This window comes from Triturus cristatus, chromosome 5_1, assembly GCF_964204655.1.
Source record: "Triturus cristatus chromosome 5_1, aTriCri1.1, whole genome shotgun sequence".
Taxonomy (NCBI): domain Eukaryota; kingdom Metazoa; phylum Chordata; class Amphibia; order Caudata; family Salamandridae; genus Triturus; species Triturus cristatus.
Window position 1 is genome coordinate 295,382,727 of NC_140587.1, and position 22,425 is coordinate 295,405,151.

Here is a 22,425-nt window from a genome sequence, read left to right on the forward strand (position 1 = left end):
GCTGTTTTCGCTTCCTTTTCTTTCATCTGGGGCATAGACCAAGTACTGATTGCTTAAGCGTGGTTGCTGTTTTTCCACTGATCGTGCAGTGATTGAGGCACTACTTTTAATTTTTTCTTCTTTTCTGTCATCCTTGTGGAACCTCTTGCCATTTTGTAACTGTTTTACTTTGCCACACATACTTCAAAGACTACCTTTTATCCAATGACAACACATATTAACTGATTTTATTGTCACAACAGATGCTATCTGCTTCCAAATGTATTTTCACTAAGACATGAACATGGGTGCAATTGCTTTCTTTACATGATAGGCTTTTTCACACATGGAGAGATTAACTGATTTCCTCAGAATCACAAGGGTGTTATGCTGAGTTAAAACAAACAGTGGCAAAGCCAATAAGTCTTGGCTTTGAGACTATTAGTTCTGCCATTGCCTTTGTTCATGTACAGCATGTTCATTGCCGACTTTGGCAATGATATGTAGCCATGCTGTATAGCAGCATGGCAGTATGGCAAAAACATATTTTTTTTAAAATGACTATGATGCATTCGGCGCTAATGCACTTAAAACAAAAAAAAAAGAAAACAATTGCCCTGGCTGCATTGTTGAACTTTTTAAAATTAGTTTTACCCACACTGCGAAGCATCTGCCCTGCTGTACAGCATGGCTACAAAAAATGCCAAAGCCAAGAACTAATAGGTTAGGCATATTGGCTGTGCCAGTGCTTGTACTTTTATTGGATTGCTCTCCCAATTACAACCCAGGCTGTCAGAAGAAAATGAGATGCAAGTGCTTGAACAATTGTAAAATCACAGTTGATTTAATGTCGCTTAGTCTTTGTGGGCACTTCCTATAATGTTAGTGGTGGCTGGGCACAATTTACATGACCACATGGATTTAATTGATTTCGATTACTAGGTGTGTTAAATTTAGAAATGTAACTTTGATTTGTAGGTCCATCTTTAGATATCCAGTTCACTAGGAGAACAGCTTCCAGCTCTCTGTTCCTACTGGAATACTGAGGCCTTTGGACTCTGGTCCTTTAGAGGCCTCCAAAATGTAACATACAACCTTACAGGATAAACTACTCTTGTCATTTTGTAATTTGCGCATACCTTTTTAAAACTAGGCTGAAAAACAAATTTTTGTACATATTAGTTGATTTGACTTGATCCCTCCTGCATCCTCTCCCTCTCTGTAGTATGACAGAGTATCAGTGAGTCTACAAACCTGTGATCTATTGCTTCCGGAAGACTTAATGGTAAACTGGCATTGGCATTGCCAGTAGGTTTGGCTTATGAATGCACTGTCAAGCCAGACCTAAAAATCCATCTAGGTGAATGACTGCCCTCCTCCAATCTGTGCCGCTGCCACAGAAAAACACCATAAATGATCTAGTTATGTAAGACTCAATAGCATTACAATGTCATGTGTGTGCCCATGAACGTTTAACCTCAGGCAGCTGGATACAGCTGGATAAATAAACACAATGATCGCAGCTGTGTGGAGCGTAAGCACTTTTTTTGTAGAAGCACAAGGACACGAGTCGGGGGTACACGCAGGTGGACGGCGTCCACCCACTATTTTCATAGGCTGGATGCCGTCCACCCTGCCAAGAAGTTGGGGCTCACTGTAAAAATATGCTGAATTCGTCCCGGAATTAGCAAACGCCTGCACCAGCACCTGCACGTTGTTGTCTACTTTCTATCCACAACAACGTGCAGGCAGGGCGGGGCTTTCTTAGTTCAGACTCCTGCTGGGCCCATAACAAAGGCCGAATCTGAGGGGTCCTCAGGCCTCCTTTTGTTCTAGACTCTTCCCTGGCAGCAGGCAGGAGCCTCACACCTAGAAGCAAATGCAGCAGAAGGGAAACAAAGGCTCACACCTTGTTAGCGCTTCACACATACTTGAGAGGCAGCTGTTCACTTTGTTCAGACTCTGTTTAGGTCGATATATGCATGCACTGTAAGAATGTCAGATGTGTTGCTCTTTCCCAGTATGTACACAAAAAAATTGTAATTTATATAGTGCTTACTACCCCTGAGAAGGCGTTGAAATAAAGTAAGTACCACTATTAGGCGTTGAAATAATTTAACTACCACTATTTTTACTTTTAAAGCACTATGGGTAGAGGAAGGTTACGCTGACAAAAGACATTGTTTTATGTGTAGCTTACAAAAGTGTGAATCTTCTGCCTAAATCAGGAGGGTTTCCCTGTGTTCTCGAAATGTGCTCCAACGTACTCATGATAGACATGTTAAACATATATGTGAGGGCTTAAGATCTGATGTCACTTCTTATGATGCCACTTCCTGTGATGTCACGCGCCGTGATGCCACTTGCATTCTGATTAACTAGATTAGTTCCCCCACTTCTTTTTTTAGGACTTGTGCCCTGGGAAGCACACAACTTCTGTCCAGTGGACACATGTAGTCCTGGTTCCCCAAATGTGGGCGGAGATAAAGCCCCTCTCTGGGGATGCTCCCATAATTTTCTGGTGACCGCTCCCCTGTCAAGCCAGACCATAAAAAGCACTGACAACATATTGCCCGTTTTAAAGGGGTCATCTGGTGAATGGTATGTCTCTAACCCAACCAGACATCATCAAACAAAGGAACATTCTGGATTGTTAGAAATTCAGTGCCCAGTTATGCGACTGTTCTCTTCCCTACAGTGTAATTCATTCTTTAAAAACCTTTCCTACTGTCTTTTTTTCTCGTGTAAATGTGTCAAGTGTTTTTATTGCCCAGGCAAGTTCGTGTATAATCCGTCCATACCTATTCACCCAAAAAGGAGACAACCTGTCCCTCAGTGATGGCATCATTGCTTAACTTCCAATGGAATGTAGCCCAGAATAGTTACCAGTGACTGAGATGACTTCAAGCATTCCATCAATTGTGTTGTATTCTACTTAATGAGTACCCCTAAGTGGGGCTGGAATGCCCAGGCATTGGAGCCGAAGTTCCGTTTGGCTTAGGATGAAAGCTGTACCTCTCTGAGGCCTTTCAGGACTGGAACACGTTTGAGGTTTCTTGATCTCCCATACAAAAGCGGTGTGGCTAGTGATTCAGACTTGATTTCTGCTTTTGGGTGCTCCCAAGACGTATTTGCTTACAGCTGGCCCTCTTTTGTGTAGTGGTACAGTGAGTTAAAAACATAGTGGAATGCAGCCCAAAGAAATACACTGCATGATGAGAATAATTCAGCATTTATAACTTTTTTTATTCTCACCATTGCTTACTTGTTAAATGAACCTAGGCCATTATGAAGTACACCGAAAGTGATGGGTGGAATGCTTGAATTAATCTCAGCCAGCGGTAATTACTTGGGGGCCACATCCCAGTCCATCGTTATTTTGCGCACCATGCCACCTCAGTTTGGACCCAACCATATGGAAATCAGTCTTGATCCTTCTTCAGTGGGTCCATTCCAGCCCTAACTGTCAGGCCAGGTCCTCCCTGAACCGAAACACAAGAAATCTAGAACCGGTTTTGCCCTGATTAGGACTTATCAGCCAGGTATATTTTTGCAACCCCTTAAAGTATACGAAAAGTGATGGATAGAATGCTTGAGCCCATCTCACTCACTGTTCATCACTATGGACCGCATCCCAGTCCGTCGTTATTTTGCACACCATGCACCTCAGTTTTTTGACTCAGCCTTATGGAAATCAGTCTTGATCCTGCTCCTGTGGGAACGGTCCAGCCTGAACTGAGGTGGCATGGTGGCTGAAAAACAATGTATTGGGATGCGGCCCCAAGTGATTGCCAGTGACCGAGATGAATTCAGGCAGTCCATCCATCACTTTGTTTTTGATACCCTGGCTCATTATGGTGACATCCAGTTAGTCAGTTTTTTCAGCCAAGAACACTAGATGTCTTATTTCGCGTCTGAGGTCTGCCGGTAGCTCGTTCCATGTCTTGGCTGTGATGTGGGAGAAGGAACTTCCGCCTGCTCTGGCTCTGTGGATGCGCGGTGTTTCGGCTAGTGCGAGGTTGGAGGAGCGGAGGCGTCCTTTGGGTACGTGTATGTTGACTCTGTAGTTGAGGTATTCGGGTCCGTTGTTTTGTAGGCATTTGTCGGCGTGTGTGAGGGTTTTGTAAGTGATTCTTTTCTCTGTGGGCAGCCAATGGAGTCTTTGTAGATGTTGGCTGATGTGTTCTTGTCGGGGGATGTCAAGGACGAGTCTGGCTGCGGTGTTCTGTATGGTCTGGAGTTTGCGGAGTAGGGACCTGTTGATGCCGGCGTAGAGTGCGTTTCCATAGTCCAGTCTACTGGTGATGAGTTCGTGGGTGACTGTCTTTCTTGACTCGGGCGGGGGTGGGGATCCATTTGAAGGTCTTGCGGAGTATGCGGAGGGTGTTGAAGCAGCTGGATGTAACTGCGTTGACCTGTCGGTTCATGGTGAGTGAGGAGTCGAGGATGATACCCAGGTTCTTGGCATGGTCTACGGGGGTGGGTGGGCTCCCGAGGGCGGTTGGCCACCAGGTGTTGTCCCATGCTGAAGGGGTGGTTCCAAGGACGAGGACTTCTGTCTTATTGGTGTTGAGTTTCAGGCAGCTGTTGGTCATCCAGTCCGTGACTTCTTGCATTCCCTTCTGGAAATTGAGTTATCCTGGGTCTTTGTCCTGTGTGTACTTAAAACGGTGGTGGGCTCCTTCCAGCAGGGGTCCTTTTGCTCTCTTGAAGCAGTGTTAGTTTCCAGTGAAGCAGGCACGTGCCAGGATTATGAAGGCCTCTTTTTTGAAGTCACTGCTGTTGATTGTCTTGCAGCTCCCCCCTCCCGCTTTGCAGACGCCTGGCATACGAGTGGTTTCATTATGCAGATTGCCTTTGAATGAAGCTCAGTTTCCTGGGGAGGAAGTGCGCCTTGGCAGAGTAGCTTTTGTGTGTATTGCTGCCTCCTTCCCCCTCCCACAGTGGCTGCGTCCGCTGCGCCTCGTGCAGTCTCTTCCAGGCGCGCTCACGCTCCAATAGGGCCTTACACCAGTTGTCCACACAAAGTAAATTGGCTACAGTGCTTTTTCCATGCAGTATGCAGGGTTTCTGTATTTAAGTGAAAAGGATAAATTAGAATGCCATAAGTCGGCTTGTACCTCTTCAGCCAAAGTGATTCATGTTTATTATGAGTCTTTAGGTGTGAACTGGTGGTTCGGTGTCTGGGGACCGGTCGTGTCATCCATTGCATTTCTGATAGCACCCCTTAAAATCATTCATGGGGTGGGGGAGGGTGTAAGCCTGAGCGCTGTTATGTTATGTTAGTGGGACTTATAACGCGCACGGCTACTCATGAGTGTCCCGGTGCGGTGACTTAAGGGAAGCACGAAACTAGCAGATGAAAAGATAAGTTTTGAGATTTTTCTTGAAAGCAGGCAGGTCTTCATTACTGCATATGCCCAAGGGAAGTGCAACCTAAGAGCCCTCCCACTGGCGCTTTTGTACAGAATTTTTATTCAGTTTGTCCTCTTGCCCAGGGGGTGGGGCTTGCGTCCTTCATTGTGAACCTACTGCATTTTGCACTTATTTTAAGGGTCATTTGGGGCAGCCTCCTTCAGCGATTGGCTTCTTTTGTTCTGAAACTTTGAGCTATTTGCTTGAGAGATTGCCAATCGCCTATTGCATCAGCTCACAGCAGTATTTTACTCTCAGTATTTTCTTGTTGGCTGTTAATGTGTGTCATTCCTTCTGCCTTGGAATGCATGTGGGACTATTGTACACCCGAAATCAGGCAGAGAACAGCCCGTCAGCACTGGGGAGCGAGTGCTGATGAAGCCATCTAAAAAAATGGCTGTGAGACAAAAGAGAGCAAACCCTTCTTAGGTCTCCTCTACAAGATAGAGCAAGCTTTCTGTCGGCAAAAAAAAACTATTGTCAGTTTACAGTGAACTTAGAGCCCTCCTGTTGCTTGCCATTGGTTGGTAATTACTGTCACTCATTTGCTTGCTTTTCATTTGTTAGCTTGCGTTTGCTTTCGTTTCTGTTGTGCTTTTTCCTCCCTTGGAGCATGGATGTGTCCTTCAACTGGTTACTTTTCAAGCTCTACTTTTTTTTTCTTTTGGGTTAAGCACTCAATGAGAATGCATGTGTTTTCCAGCTGTTTCTCTCCTGCACTTTTCTTCCCCAGCCGCACTCCGTGTTGCTCTCTTGCCCATTTGGTTCTCCTGTCTCCCATATGTTGTGCCTGCTCGTGTGTACTTCTCCTGTGTTGCTTGTTTGCTTCTCACCATCCTCTCCACGTTGCTCGGTCTTACCCACTGCTTCTCCCCCCCCCCCCCCATGTTGCTTCTGTTGCCCTGCCCTCCGTGTTGCTTCCCAACACCCACACCCTCTGTGTTGCTGACCGCCATCTGTGCCCTCTGTGTTGTTTCCTGCGACCTACGCCTTCTGTGTTGTTCCTCCGCCCGCATACTTTGAGACACTTCTTCCTCACCCACATCCTGTGTGAGGCTTACTCCCATCTGTACCTTCCGTGTTGCTCCCCTAGACCAGTACTTCAAAAAAAAAAAAAGAGCTTTTGCGCTGCTCATTTAATTTTATTGATCCAAGTTGGTAAATGAAAAGAAAGCGCTTGCTCCATTTTGCATGTGTGGATGCGTGGTGCGCATGCTTACCAAATAATGCGGCAGTTCCTCCATTCCACTTTTTTTTTTGTTTTCTTTAGCTATGTTGCACACAGCATCAGGGATGCTAAACAGTGTGGCTAAAAAAACATTGGCAAACCCAACCGGTCCAAAGGTGAGACTTATTGGCTTGGCTAATGCTTGTTTTGGAAGCCTTCCTACTCAAATGCTTGTGTCAAGGTTTGTTCCTCAGTGCATGCAACAAAAGCTTTGCAAAGCTGATGTTTTATGGCGAGTGCATGCCTTATCAGCACTACATTCTCTTGGATTTGCCAATGTTTTATTCTTGTGATAACATTACTAACCTCCCAAGGTTTTCTGGTCCCTTTTAAGACTTTGTAGTACATCCAGGGCCCCTGGAATTATGCACAAGTGAAGGGCCAAATAATGCAGCAGGGTTGACAAAATCATGCCAAGAAAAGGCAAAGTATGCAGCTTAGTTAGCGAAGCGCCGTCTTAATGCTGTGAGGGTGAAGCTTTCCTTCATTGGTACCAGCTGAACACCTGAAGCCAGCGATTGGCATCTCAAAGGGGATCGAGGTTTGCAAGTGGTCTGTCATTGCAAGGAATCATGCATGGTCTTTTAATAACGTTTGATATGCTTGAGCTAGAAAAACATTAATGGTTAAATCTGCAGATTATGTGGCAGATTGTGGATTATGTGGCAAATTGCAGCAGATCCACAACTATGCGGAAAACACTGCAGCTATAGAATCTCATAATTCTACTGGCCTCGACTACACAATACATATGTATGTACTGAGATTACATTAAATGTTTTGTCACAGAACGTAAAACTCCCTTTAGCAGGCTGAAAATACACTAGGAACGCCACGAAAATAATAAAGTAATGACACTAATAATAACAATAATAGCAATGATCATAACTTGTTTTGTTACAGAGCGCTTCATAGAGCCATCCATACGTTTCTAGCCGCTGTAGATAGCAGGTGTTCACTATTTACCCAGGTTATCACCTGCAAGGGTACGAGGCAGAGTTGGCCTTGCCAAGATTTGAACCTGCAGAGCGCAGTGTCAGTGGCTGGCGTTGAACTCCGAGCCATCCGGGACAGCGGGGCTCCCTACAGCTGTCAGAAATGTTTTGGGTGCCCGCCTGGCCTCTTAGACATCAAAAGGCATGCAATCAATCCCCTGCACTCTAGCGCCGGGCTCGCATTTACTGCAATCTGGTGCCCCCTGCTGGTGGCGCTTAGTACTGTCTTGCACCGCGGCCCTTCACTTCTGTTTTTAAATTAACAATTTCGCACAGGGTCATTTGAGGGAAACTGTCATTTAGAGCAGGAAAGAGCTCGGTGGGAGGGTCCCTCCAAACAGATGTCACCAGTGCCCTCAAACCCAGACTGTCCTGTCCTGTCCCTGCCTCGCAGCTTCTGGTTCCGCCATAAACTGGCGTCTGTACCGTGTGTACTTCCGCTGTAAGTCCCTTTCGGTGGGATGGAGGAGGGGTGGGGTGGTCTGGAACAGCCCCAGGCAGAGTCCGCCTCTTGTCGGGTCTCCTGAAGGAATCGATGATGTCAGGAGGCGCCAGTGACAGAATCCTTATTAGTGGGCGATGGAGAGTGTAAGGTGGGGGAGGGACAGCCTTGACCTCCGCCTGATGAATGACATGTCAGCGCTTGAGTGCTGATAACCTGAAAAAGACATGCCTGCTGAAATATGTTTGCATGTGCCTTCTGAAACGAGAGCAGTGGACGAGGTGACGGGGGTGTTCACAGCACAGGACAGTGGGAACAGAGCCCTGCCTCGGGTTGTAAGGCTATGAGCTCGTGTAATGACATGCCTGCTCAAGATGGGGAGATGGAAACACAGAGCAGCTTCAAAGCAGAATTTTAATATCGGCCTCGGGGTGTAGTGGGTGAGAAGCGCGCCTGGGAGATGAAAAAAAAAGTTATGGAGATTAAAAAAAGTTAGGAAATGTGCGCTTGATAAGAAAATGAAGGACGTGTTTGACCACCTGTCAGTCAATCTTTATTCGATGATTAAAAAACATCATAAAAGCACATATATACAAACAGTTAAAAATACAATTAAATCACCATCAGAATCCTGACTGTTACTCCATATATGATGAAAGGGAGGCTAAATAAAACATTTCAATTGAGATAATTACAATTAAAATATCTCTGTAGTTGCCCTTAATCGCACCGCAACTCTAATAAAGTTCATAATACTACATAGTGTCTGGGGATCAGCAGCTTTTTGCAAAAAAATTAGTGCATCTTTGGCATGTGCTAATTTAGCGCGCTTTAAAATTTCTACCAGAAATCTGCGCCTAGGCATTGAATAAAAAGGTCACAGGAGTACAAAATGAAGGATGTCCTGCGGAGACCTATTGACGCAGCCGCAGGCACTCTTCTGCTCAATCGGAAATATAAAACCTGGTGGATCAGCCAGTAAATATGGTAAAAGATTGAGCCTAAATCGGGACATTAAAAATCTATCCTGGGCGTTGTGCATGAGATAAAGATATGGCTCCATTCCCTCTGAGATTTTTACCTATGGGCTCTCACGGTACTTTTAATCCCTTCGGCCTCTACTCTGCATGTAATTCTCTGGGCCAAAAATGATCTCTTGATCAACAACTTATCTTGAGCTACAATCGTTGTTGGTCTTAAGAATAGATCCTTACGGCCAAGGTTTTCCAAGCTGGTCAGTACATATTTCAGCCATGGTATGCTCATGCTTTTATCCCTTCCCATCACTAATAATTTGTCTTCCTAGAGTCGCTCAGGATTTAACCAAATTTTCAGCCATGCCAAAATGGGTCTAAGTTTAACCAGATCTTCTAAATATGGCCTCCCTAGTTCGCTATGGGCTATTACGGCTGGGGTACTCTGCGGGATCTTCAAAATTGAACGTAAGATTTTGTTTTCCTCCCGCTGTAATTGCTGGATGTTTACAAAGCCCCACACTTCTGCACCATAAGTGGCCTTAGAGCAGCAAATGGAGCCATAAAGATTCATTATTTGTTCAGGGGACCAACGACCCACTCTCCGCCCATAGCCTGCAATAGCACCCTTGGAGGATACCAATTTACAACAACGTGCCTCCACCAAGGGCTTAGCCATCAAATAGTAGACCCAGATACGAGAAAGACTGTACCTTTTCTAGTGTATGGCTTCCTATTTTATAAGAGAAGTTGGTACAGGGTTTATTGCCAGCTAACATCACGTATGATTTACCCAGATTAACCGACAGGTCTAAGGTTTCCATAAACTCTACAAATCCATCTATTAGGAGCTGTAAGCTCTTGGGGGTGCGTGCAAGTAGGACCGCGTCGTCCGCGTATAAAAGTACCGGGATAGGACGCGATCCTACGCTTGGGCAATCAGTTTTTAAATTGATCAAGAACTTCTCCAGATTATTAATATAGAGTGAAAATAAAAAGGGGGCCAAGATACAACCTTGCCTCACCCCACTGGTGCATGGAAAAGATTCAGTCAGCCCCCCCTCCATATTATAACGTACCATTGCAGAGGTGTCCCTATGTAATTCCCTCAAGATGTTAATCAAGCCCAAATCTATCCCCAAATGTATCATCATAGCCCAGAGTTTGTCCCTGTTCACGTGATCGAAAGCGGCTGCCAAGTCCATGAACCCCAGGTAGATGGCTTCATTGCTAGCTTTGATGTATTTCGCTACCAACATGTACAGGTTCAGGCATTGATCACTTGTAGATCTTCCTATTCTAAAGCCGTACTGAGTGTCCGAGATATTATTCTCCTCAGTCCACTCAGTGAGGCGGTTTAGAATTACCCGACCCAAGATCTTAGCTGACACGTCGATCAGTGAAATTGGTCGGTAACATTGTGGGTTGTCCCTATTCCCCTTTTTAAAAAACGGGACAATTGTAGCCGTGGACCAGGTTCGAGGGAGGCCAAACCTACAGGCTGCATTTATAACTCTAGTGAGTATTGGGGCCCATAGCTCAACATTACTCAGGAACAGGTCCGGGGGTGTCCCATCAGGGCCAGGGGCCTTGTTTTTTGTCAGACCCTCAATTCCCACAGTGATTTCTTTTAAAGTAAAATCTATTTCCTGCCCCTACTTTACCATCCCCCCCTCCTCTGGAACGATTACTGTTTTATAATTATATAGACCCTTAAAGTGTGTGAGCCACTGATCCGGGAGAATATTTGTCCCAATCTCTGGTACATTACTGTCCTGGAAACAAGGTTTGTTAATTATTCTCCAGAACTCAGTAATGTCTCTCCTTTCTGCAGCCTCCCTTAGATCAGACCAAACTTCACCCTGGAGAGTTACTTTCCTTCTCTTAATCTCTTTCTTGTACATTAATCTACACTGGGCTACTTCTTGTTTGTCCCTTGGCCTTTTCTTAAGACTGCATTTAAGTTCCCTTAAGGCACGTGAACAGTCCTTGTCGAACCATCTCGGGCAATCAACTTTCCTTGCTGGGGCACTTGATTTTAGAAGCCCATCTACCAGGTTAGTTATTTGCCCGAATGCATCAAGTAACGGAAGCCCCTCCACTGTAGGGTCAAGGCACTGAACGATGAAAATTTTCCCCTTATCCATAAGGGATTTATAAAAGTGTTCCCCATCTATTTTTGACCACCTGAGCCGCCTCCCCTGGTCTGTTAGTCTCTGGGAGGTACTACCCAGCTGTTCCCTCCTATGCTGGGTCAAATGAGAAAGCTCCATTACCACGGGGTTATGGTCGCTGAAGGGACTCCATTCAATCCCTACGGATCTAATCCTATGTTTTAGGAAACTCGATGATACGATATAGTCAATAAAAGACGAGCAACCTCGACCCTTAAAAGTAGGAGGGAGCATCCCGTCTTTGTCCAGGACCATCATATTCATCGTATGCACCAAATCATGGGTGTCTAAGAATTTGGTGAAGGCCCTCCCTTCTTGTGTGTGGCCGAAATGTGGTCCATTCTTAATTGGGCAATGTGACCATTCAGCGTCAGTAGGAAGTAAGGCTGGACAGAGATGGCAATTAAAATCGCCCATGACTAGAATAGTGGGGGCCGGTACCCCCTTACTAGCTTATATCTCTTGGTTTAGTCTGCAGTCCAAGTCCTGGAGGAATGTGTTATCTTCTCCTAAGATCCCCTTATTATAGATGTTAAGCACAATCAACCTTAGCCCTTTGTCCCTGTACCACACGGCCTGAAAAGTATCTGAGGACCAGGTCGGGCTTGTCCATACACCCTGAAGGTTTAGATCTACATATATGGACAAGCCACCCCTAGCTCTGCCTGATCTTGATTTTTGGGTTGGCACAAAGAAACATTTGTACCCTGGCATTTGAAAAAGACTATTGTCAACCACCCAAGTCTCCTGTAAACTAATTATCTGAAACCGTTTTACATACCGCCGCCACTCAGTTATTAAATTTGTTTGCCAGTCCGGCAATGTTCCAGGAGATGAGTTGTAAACCTTCTTCATTTTTGTATTTGCCAGCTATACCGGCAGGACTAGGTATTGTGTTAGACAATCCTTCCCTTGTCCCTATATGTCCTAATACTAACCCGGTGCCCAATACTGTTTGCTCATTTCCCCTGTCCCTTATGTCACTCAGTGCTAAGGTATCTCTCCTCCTCCTGGTGAAATTGTATATGCTGGAGTTTTGGCTAAGCTCTCCCCCCCCACTTAGTATATCATCCTCCTCCAGAAGCCACGGGGCTGAGAGTGCATAGTTTTGTGGTGTCTCTGTTCCTATCTCTTGTGGTTCCTCAAGGGTCGTGTTCTTCCCTTTTCTTCTTTGACAGGGATCTGCTGTGGATAAGATGCTATCAAGTCAATCATTCTCCTCTAGCGATGCCAGGGGACTAAACCTATTTCTCCAACTTAGTGGACCGGGGTTCCTCAATCTGGGGCCATCCCCAACATACCCTTGGGCCCTAAAGGAATTGGGTCTCTCCATAAGTCTCCCAAGTGATAACGCATCATAAGGTGCTGCATGCCTGGGATAAAAATATCCCAATGGCAATGATTTTATGTAGCTAGAATAATTAGTTGTCCCACATGCCATAATATGTTCCACTACTCTCTTGTCCCTGAAATTAACTATAATGCAATTGCCCACAATGTCCTTACATCTAGTACCTACCCAATCCACCCTTCTGACATGTAAAATTTGCCCATTACCGTTTTCATTACTAGTCAGGGGTTTGTTATTATGAAGCCAGTGTGTTACCTTATTGTGTAAGTTTAAATATGACTCATTCTGGTCGCCCTTTAGTTCTGGTACACCTGCAAGAACTACTACGTAGGGGCATGCTTCCGGTGGTAGATTAATTGTAGGCAGGACACTAGGCAATATCATAGGGACATCCGCATCGGGCTGCTTTGTTAATTGCACCTTTTCGATTCGGTGCTGTTTTGTTAATTGCGGTGCAGGTAATATTTGCTCAGGTGGACCCTGGCCAATCTGTGGTGCCCTTGTATTTAAAATGGTAGCTCTATCCTGTTGCACCGAAAGAGTCGGTGCTTCGGGAGTCAACCTCCCTAGGGGTTGGCCGACATTCTGCCCCATCGATTGGTTAGCCATCTGTGGGCCTATAATATTGTCAGAAGTAACTGTGCTGCTATGTGACTCCACTGTATGTCCCAGGGTCCTACCTCTATTTTTTACCTCGTTCAAGATTTTATCCAACCTACTAGCCAATGGTTTAATTTGGCTTACTATAAACGACTCGAGGTAATTTTGTAGGTCTACCACTATTTGTGTCGCCCATAAAGGTGGGGCTAATGCCTGGGCCACCTTGTCTGTCCGCCCTTCCCTTGATCTACATCTAGTTTTACTTAAAGGGATACTAGATCTACTTTTCCTCTCTTTCAGCTTTTTTGGGCACACAGTCCGTTTCCTGGTCCTTAAAGGTGAACTATCAAGAACCGGTGTCCCTATATTTGACCCAATGTCCGGCTGCGCACAGGGAAGATCTTGGTCCAAAATTTCTAGTGAACAAAACGGGGAGATAGTCACAGCTTCACTTTCTGGTCCTAACCTTAAGACAGGGGACTCCAGCGGTCGGATTAGGGACAGACGTCTCTCTGTGCGCTCAATCTCGCATGATACAGCCCCGATAGCTTTCTGTAACATGCGATCAATAGCCGTTGGCTTTGGAACTGGCGATAAGTCTATACCTTTTCATGGTGATTGTGACTGTCGCAAGGGCGGGGAATTACGCTTTGCTCTAGTCGAGCGCGTTTTAGCCTTGCTTGCCATGTTATTGGAGCAGGTAGTACAATGTCAATGTCTTGCGAGTAGTTAAAATATCAGTTCAAAATGCCCAGTGTTACATATACAGCTCCATATCCACCAACAGTGTTTGAAACCTTTCCCTTACCTAGGTGACTGGCACGAGGGGGGGGGCGGCTCGGCCTTTTCCGGTCCCTGACAGGCAAGGACAGGCCCGCCCTTGGCGCGTCCCGCGCTGCGGGGGTGACAGAGCGCTTTTGAGAGCGGTTTCGGCGGGATTCTCCTCCCTCCTGGGCGCGTGGCAGCCTGGGAGGTGTAGTTCCTGTTTCCTCGGTGCTGGTGCCTCAAACCAGGTAGGCGCGTCACGCGCTGCGGGGGTGACAGAGCGCTTTTGAGCGCGGTTTCGGCGGGATTCTCCTCCCTCCTGGGCGCGTGGCAGACTGGGAGGTGTAGTTCCTGTTTCCTCGGTGCTGGTGCCTCAAACCAGGTAGGCGCGTCCCGCACTGCGGGGGTGACAGAGCGCTTTTGAGCGTGGTTTCGGCGGGATTCTCCTCCCTCCTGGGCGCGTGGCAGCCTGGGAGGTGTAGTTCCTGTTTCCTCGGTGCTGGTGCCTCAAACCAGGTAGGCGCGACCACCTAATTTGAAGAAGCCATACTAAGCTGCAGTATTACCACGAGGGAGCTGGAAGATCAAGATGGTGAAAGTGAAACCTTTGAAATAATTGCTGTAATTGAAATACTAAAGATGTTAGATTATATAGAACCATAAGACGCGGGTGCTAAAACAGCAGCTCATGTGGTGGTTATTTTCAACGCTTATTTTGTACATTGTGGTATTATAGCGCTCCAAGCCCACGTGCTCCCCACGCGCCGCTGAATTCCTGTTCACGCCACAATTCCTGGCATCACTTACGTTTTTATGGTTTTCCCGGTCATTGGCGCCTTTTTAAAATTATTTTATTATATGTATACCCTTTTCTTAGGTCTAGCTTAACAGCACATACGTACGCAAACCTGTTGCATACAGACACGGGAGCCCCCCAACAGTTTTAGAAAGTGCAGCACCGATGTCATCCCGACAAAAAGGGGAAAGAGTGCAGAACCTATCCAGGGTCTTAACTGCTCAGTTTCTAATCAGGAAGCCTGGTCTCAATCCCAGCTTCCAAGCTTGACCAAACAGTGTGACCCTAGGCACTTACCTTTTCAACAATCACTGCATTTGAGAGCATCATGAACTAGTTGAAGATGCATACTGTACAACAACCCCTCTTGTATAAATTACATTTAAAAAAAGAGCTCAATTATCACTTACAAACATTCATGCTCTGTACCATGTATAGCAGTCAGCCAATTTTGGCATTTTAGCCAACAGCACTTTGCCTGCTGCGGTTTTGAGCCCATTTTGAAGTTGTAAAAAGCAAAACTACAAACCTCACAATGGTACGTGTTGGCTGAACGTCCCCCCCCTAAATAAGTTGTTTTTTTGTTAGCTTCTTTTTTTTTTTTTACTACTGAAGGCCTTTTTTAATGTTTGTCAGGACTAGAGTGTAAATCTGACCCTATTATCACCACCCGATTGGCATTTATTTTCTGCACATTGAGCCAGCCTGACCCTAAGATGGCCATTTTGATGTCTCAAAGAATCGGACTTTTCTTTTAACCTACAGGCAGCTTCTCGGTACTGCCTCCAGGGTCGAATTTTTTTTAATTATCATGACTAATAAGAGCAACGTAGGAGTTAATAAAGATGGCCACATGCCCCCGTCGAGCACACCCTGCTCTTTAGTAGAGGTGGGCGAGCCCGCTGACTTGCAGGGAGAAGAGTCTGGCTCGGGTCTTGGAGCCCGTGCACGAGCCGAGCCTTGGAAATGTTTGCTATGTAAATCACTCAACAAACAAAAGTAAAACATGATCAAGCCTCCTCAAAGTTCAAGAAAATGTACTTCCTTAACACGTGAAGCTTTGACATTAATATATCACTTTATAGCACCTCGTCGAGCAGCTCACTATAGGATTTTGTACAACTGGTATTGTGAACTCAACCATTTGGAAGTTATAATGAAAAGAAAGAGTTTTGGTGAAATAAAATCTTTGCCGCCAGTCACACAATGTAACCGGGGAAGCTACACTGTATCGCGTTTTCTGGTTTCATTTGTACAAATCCGTCAGGAAGTGGCTATTATTTGTCTTTCCTCGTGTTTGTTTTGACCTCTTTGTTCCTTTTTCTGCAGTTTTTATACAGTTAACGTGACCCAAGTGTGTTGAAGCGCTTTACAGCAGCGTTAGTTACATTGCACAAGGTCACACTCCTTGTTTGTAGGCAGTCGGAGAATATGTGATTCGCCGAGAAACTCGGGATGTTGAGTCGAAGCCCAGATTCGAACCTGGTCGTCAGTTCTGGCTGTAACACCACTTCCTGGGAGGAGGGAGGCAGGCATAAGCCACAGGAAAGCTCGGCTCGTTCTGGGCTCGGGGTTCCGGCAGGACCTCGAGCCAGGCTTCAGGCTCGAGCCGGGCTCGCCCACCTCTACTCTTTGAATCTACGCTGTAATACTATTCAGTTTATTTCACAGCAAGATCATCTGGGTCAGATTGGTTTCTGCGGTCATTTAGTCCATTTCGAGCACGAAGAAACACCGCTGACGACAGTATCACGCGCTGGACAGGATACTCAGTCGCCCGCCCGCCTGGCGTGTGCTGCGGAGGCAAGAGAAGATTTCTCTCATTTATTAAAACACATCACACACTTCAGAGGATCTTATATCCATAGCTTGCTTTTTTCCCCCAGATTGTTTTTGTTGGATTTGACATCATGTGATAGAGTAAAAGGGATTACGACAGGATTTAATCTAGTTCAGCACCACAGACCATTCCACAGTTCAGCACCACAGACCATTCCACAGTTCAGCACCACAGACCATTCCACAGTTCAACGGGTTAGGTTTTGTTATGTTATGTTATATTATGTTATTTGACACATATACTAAGAGAAACTGCAGCGCCAACTTCCAACGCACGTGTAGGATTAGGGTGAACCATGAGATGTTTACATGTTGTCCTGACTGGAGTAATATTGCCATTAGAATATCCCGGAGTTGGTGAAATGCTTGTCAGCTTCCAACATACAACAGAAAACTAGAAAAAGATTTAAAAAAACGTATTAAAAAATGGTCCATATGCTGTGATGGTGCTCAGGAGCCGGCACGGGCTGTGGGTTTGGAATCTGACACGTTGGGCTGTTGTGTATCACGAGACAAACGTCTGACTTCTTAGCGCGGTAACTGCGAATTTTGCTCAAGCGTTCTCTCAACTCATTTTGGGCCTACTGAGGCCCGCTTTATTTGTAATTTAAATTTTAACAAATTAGGAAGCAGGACAGTGATTTATGTTACCCCAAAGCGATTTCATAGAGGAGGCTTTCATCGGTCCTCCAATCGGATTGGCTGGTGGAGAGGTATCGCATACATTGTGTACCTGTTGTGATTATTATGTACACTCGAGAAGGAGAACCAAACGTATGCGTTGATTTTAGCTTGTTCTGTTATAAGACACTGCCCTCTCGTGGCCACTCGTTGTCAGAACAGACGCTTACAGTACAGTGTACGTTGATAAAGCTCATTGCCTCGGTCGGTTCGTTTTCGCTATGGTTGGGTCTGCGGTCCCTTCCCGCTAAACTCACCCCGCAGTGTAGTTCCTCACAGTGCACCCAGTAGCTCCTCACAGTGCACCCTGTAGCTCCTCACAGTGCACCCGCAGTGTAGCTCTTCACAATGCACCCGCCATGTAGTTCCTCACACTGCCTAGGAAAGGAGTGCACGCGCTTCACTATTATAAGGTACAAACAATATTTTTTATTTTAATTTTATTTAGTGCATTTTTATAAAGCGCGGACATTACCCAAAGGTGTCAGAGCGCTGTACAATAGAGCTAGTTACGTTACAAGAGAAAAAGTGGTACAGAACATAACAATACACAGACTAAAAATGAAGGGTACACAAACACAAAATCCAACACAGCACACGGGGGAGAGGAATGTACAGGAAAAAATACAAATTTACAACGAAGAGCGAACTTCCAAGAGGGGCCTGAGAATGAAGGGTACACAAACACAAAATCCAACACAGCACACAGGGGTGAGGGATGCACAGGAAAAAATACAAATTTACAATGAAGAGCGAACTTCCAAGAGGGGCCTGAGTATGAAAGTATTCGTTCTTAAAGTGTCTTTGGAAGAGAAGAGTTTTGAGTTCAGCTTTGAAGATCCGGGTAGAGGAGGTGGCACGGAGCACTGGGGGAAGTGAGTTCCATATTCTCACCGCATTGCCTGAGAAGGATTGCGCCATCGATCTTTCCCTTTTGAAGACGGGGGGCTCAAGCGGAAGCTTTTCCGCATTACGAGAGGGTCGAGAGCCTCCGGACAATTTCAATTTATTTGCCAGGTAACGAGGGGAGGACGTGTGCAAGGCTTTGTGTGTGACCGCCTAATTATACCGTCGATTATACTAATGCTAAATAGTATTCATCACGTACATGTGTGTAACTATTTTTTAAGGGGCGGAAGGACGGGGTGGTGCATGTGACCTCCAGGTCAGAGCGATCAATGAATTGTCGGGGCGCATCGATGTCAGGGTGGAGTGAATACCTCTGGACTGAGGGTTGTTACACTCTGCATCTGAGCCCTCTGGGGGTTATTTCCAGGCTCCACTGCTGGGCTGGAATGAGCAGTAATGTTCCTGCTGAGTCCACTGTGTCCTTTGCAGGCTGGCTCTGGAGTGCCCTGGGCACAGCCTGAGGACGACCCGCAACGAGCAGCTCAGGGACCTCCAGGACACGTCTCAGGCTCACCATCAGCTGATACTGTCCAGGATCAAAGGTCACGAGGGAGACCATTGAACACGGCTCTGGGTGCTGACCTCCATTCCCAGCAGTCAAGCTGCTCTTCTCTACTGTCCCCCTATCTGAAGTTACCCTAAGGGAAAGCACAGGGCTGTCCAGAGCTGCGCGCTGCATCATTTGTAATGTTAGGAGCTTTCATTGTTGGTGGGTTCCTGGTGAATTAGGGTTCTACGTCAGAATATTGTATGAAGAAATATCATCGGACATATAGTGCTCTAATTATTGTATGTACAGATAGAGTTCAACTGATATTAGTGTTTGTATTATTGCCTCCATTGAAGGGATGTTTCAGTGTGCAGTGTTGTGGCAGCGGTATTCTGGTCCCACGCCTGGAGTAGCTGTGGCCCATTCCAGGCACGTGGGCAGCCCCTAAAGTGGGTCATGAGTGGGGTTTGAGGTTGTTTGTTGTCAGATCGGGTTTAAGCTAACTTGACTGCAGCTGGCGTAGGAGTCCAGGTGAAGAATAGGCACAGGTCATCTCTCTCCTTTGCAATAGTGGTCACCTTTTTCTGGTGTCCACTCCTGCCTACTGCCCTTGCACATGCAGCCTGACTACAGCTGCAAGTGAAAAACACATGATCTTCACCCTGATCTGGACTATTTGCCTCATGGCTTTTAAAAATCCACTCTGAAGGCCACCGTCTCTGGCAACGCCCAAGGACCTAGAACTCTCTGCCAGAAAATATTCAGCCTGCTAGCACTTGGAGGGGATTTAGAAGGAAGCCAACAACACCGCTTCCTACCCTTGCATCAATGAAGGATCTATCCTGTGTCCATACAAGGATCTGGGTGTCTGCAGATCAACCGGAGAAGCAGCCTACTGCTAGGGTATGTGTGTAATAAATGTCCATCTCTTTTAATAGATACATCTGATCTCCACTTAGGTTCCGTGATGACCCCTATAAAACATGCCAGTTTGTTACTGTGCAATTTACAATACGTCACTAGTTACTGCTGGTCTTCTTGTCGCTTGACCAGTCTTATCTTATATGGTTTGCTGTACTGTTTCCTTCCCTTCGTAAGGTGCTCTGCGGTTCCTGTGGGGTCTGGAATGAATGAGTGTGTGTGTGTGTGTGTGTGTGTGTGTGTGTGTGTGTGTGTGTGTATATATATGTATGTATGTATTTATTTATTTTGTGGATACAGTTCACCTCTCTAAGGAGGACATTTTGAAGCCCCGCCATTCAATGAAGAACTGACTTTACTTCTGGAGTTGTTACTCAAGATTAAGTTCCACTTCCCTACTTAGCCGAAGTGCATTATTGAAGGCAAATCATTCTATCTTTTTGTGTCTCAGTCCCCTTATTTATCTAAATTGGAACGGTCTCCAGTAAGACAAACGTCTAGTATTAAATGCGAAATAAATTTACATTTTCTTTTAAGAATGCAGCTTCATTATCTTTGGGAGTTGACTGAGTGAATGAATTTCTGTTGCACCAGCACTAGGAGTGAGACTTGAAAACTGCGCCTTGGCATAATACGACATCTATACGTTCCACGGTGTAATGCGACAGTTATACATTCCATGGTGCAACACAACAGCTAAACGTTCCATGGTGTAATGCAACAGCTATACGTTACATGGCGTAATACGACAGCTATACATTCGTATAGCACACTGTTGTCACAGGGCACAATCATTTACAGTGCAGTTAGATGGACACATTAACAGCCATGTCTTTTTTCGCTGAAAAGGTCAGTTCAACTGTTACTTTGAAGTTACTTTTGATTGCAGGTCTGGCATGATGGCAGTTGTGTGTTAAAGCTGTAGACATTGATCATGAAACTATATTCCAACTTTCAGGGCCATTTTGTCCTTCTGTTGCGTCAGCTTAGATGTCTCTCACCTTTGTGCAATGCCCACCTATTTAATGTTTTTTTTTTTTTATGCTGCTTCTAGGTGCCACACGAGAAGTTGGATCTGCGCTCACCCGGATGTGCATGAGACACCGAAGTATAGAATCTAAACTCCGCCAGTTCTCAAGGTTAGTAGGAATGTTAATCAACACTTTATTAATTGCATTGTTTGCATGCACACCATGAAACTGTAGGTTCCTAGCTTTTGGTATACGCGTCTTAACAGTCTTAACAGTTTAGAATCCAGATTTCTGGTTTCCAAGTATGGTCTGATCAAGGAGAACTGCAGTCTGGTTCCTAAAACGCTGTGTCTGCAGCGTATCCATAGTGATGCCATGTTGTCACTATTTGCATCTATTCACCACACAGCCCATGTGTTGTCTTCTTGAGCTGATGCCGGCACTCAATATACAGACGCAAGACTGTGGAATAGACTCGGCCTTAGTTCTATTTGCTTGCTTATCTTCCTCAGATTTATCCTTCACCAACCTCCTTCCCTGAGATCCAGCTTCAAAGAGTGTGTTCCACCATTTGTTGTGACCGCTTCCTATCGCCAGCACACCTCCCAAAGAAGCGGTCGGAATCAGTTCCCAGTTATGCTGACTTTGTACGATGTATCTAGAATTTTGTTTGCTATAAATGCTGTGAGGTCATGTACACATTCATTGATATGTTTGGTGCAGGAAACGTACATTCAGGAGAGAGTCAATATCAAAAAGAGACGTTATATGGAAAAGTAATGCAATGATATTAACCCAGCGACAAGGGTTGATAAAACACAACCTGCAAGGGAAAACGATTGATAAAGTAAAAAAAACAATCTGAGTTACATTCTAAAAAAGTCCATTAAGATCGAGAAATGATTATCAGATAGGAAATCTGGATGTTTCCATTATTTCCTCTTTACAATCTTCCAGAATTCTCTTCCACTTTGCTGGATCATTGCATATCGTGGATTTTATAACTGATTTTGAAGGGGCTTAAATGGGAATGACCAAATCTGACATTCAGTTTTATAAGATCTGAATATTCGTCTAAATACTTTGTTCTCCTACTCACAGTAGGTTTTGCGATACATAAAGAGAATTGATTGTGTCCAGACTAGAAAATTCTCTTTTTTGCCTTGGCAGCGATAAGAACTTAAAGTAATTCTGCATATTCAAGAAAAAGAGGAATAGCACCTCTGGGTTTGGTGGATGCAGTACAAAAATTTGACTTAATAGAAAATCAGTGTGTCCTTAGAATATTTGGAGAAGCTGTTCCTGGTCTATCTACAACATTGGGTATTAAATATTGAAATGATTTTGTGGAATCATTTCCCTCTAATCCTTCTGGTACACCATATGCTAGTTGTTTCTCCCATTACGATTTTCCAAGTCATCAACTTTTTATTTCTTCAACGGTGTAAAATCAAGCTGCATTTTTGTTGTGGAGTTCTTGAAGTTTGCTTACTCGCCACTCTTCAATCACTCTCTTATCAATTACCGACCACTTATCATCCAGAGTTTGTAGCCATTTATTGCTGCTCTTTATGGCGGTCTCAGATCTCCTCTATAAGCAATTGCCTGGACGGGTAGTTGATGCTTTGACTAGAGAAGGATCATTTTTAGGCCTTTTGTTGGGGGACCCACTGAGATTGTATGAAGATTTTGGTACGGGAACATTTAGTGCATTTTGACAAATCAATTTAGGTAGCAAAGATGGAGTACTAGTTACTTGTTTGATAGACATATTTTCTTCCATAATATCAGGAGGTGTAGAAATTTTCCCTGAAGACAGAGTATTTGCAGAGGAGTTACACACTGGCAGTGCTAATTAGTCTCAGTTAATTAATTTTGTCCATGCGGAAAGAAAT

General features: G+C 45.1%; 1 protein-coding gene across 10 annotated transcripts in view; it reads left to right on the top strand.

Annotated features, from left to right (window-relative positions):
• The window catches only part of MTSS1 (MTSS I-BAR domain containing 1), a 495,007-nt gene that overhangs the window by 290,593 nt on the left and 181,989 nt on the right, over positions 1-22,425 (top strand). For all 10 annotated transcript variants that reach the window (XM_085604969.1, XM_085604972.1, XM_085604973.1 and 7 more), the window contains exon 4: positions 20,614-20,698. In XM_085604969.1, the coding sequence (XP_085461095.1) occupies positions 20,614-20,698 (85 nt within the window). The remainder of the gene's footprint in view (positions 1-20,613; positions 20,699-22,425) is intronic.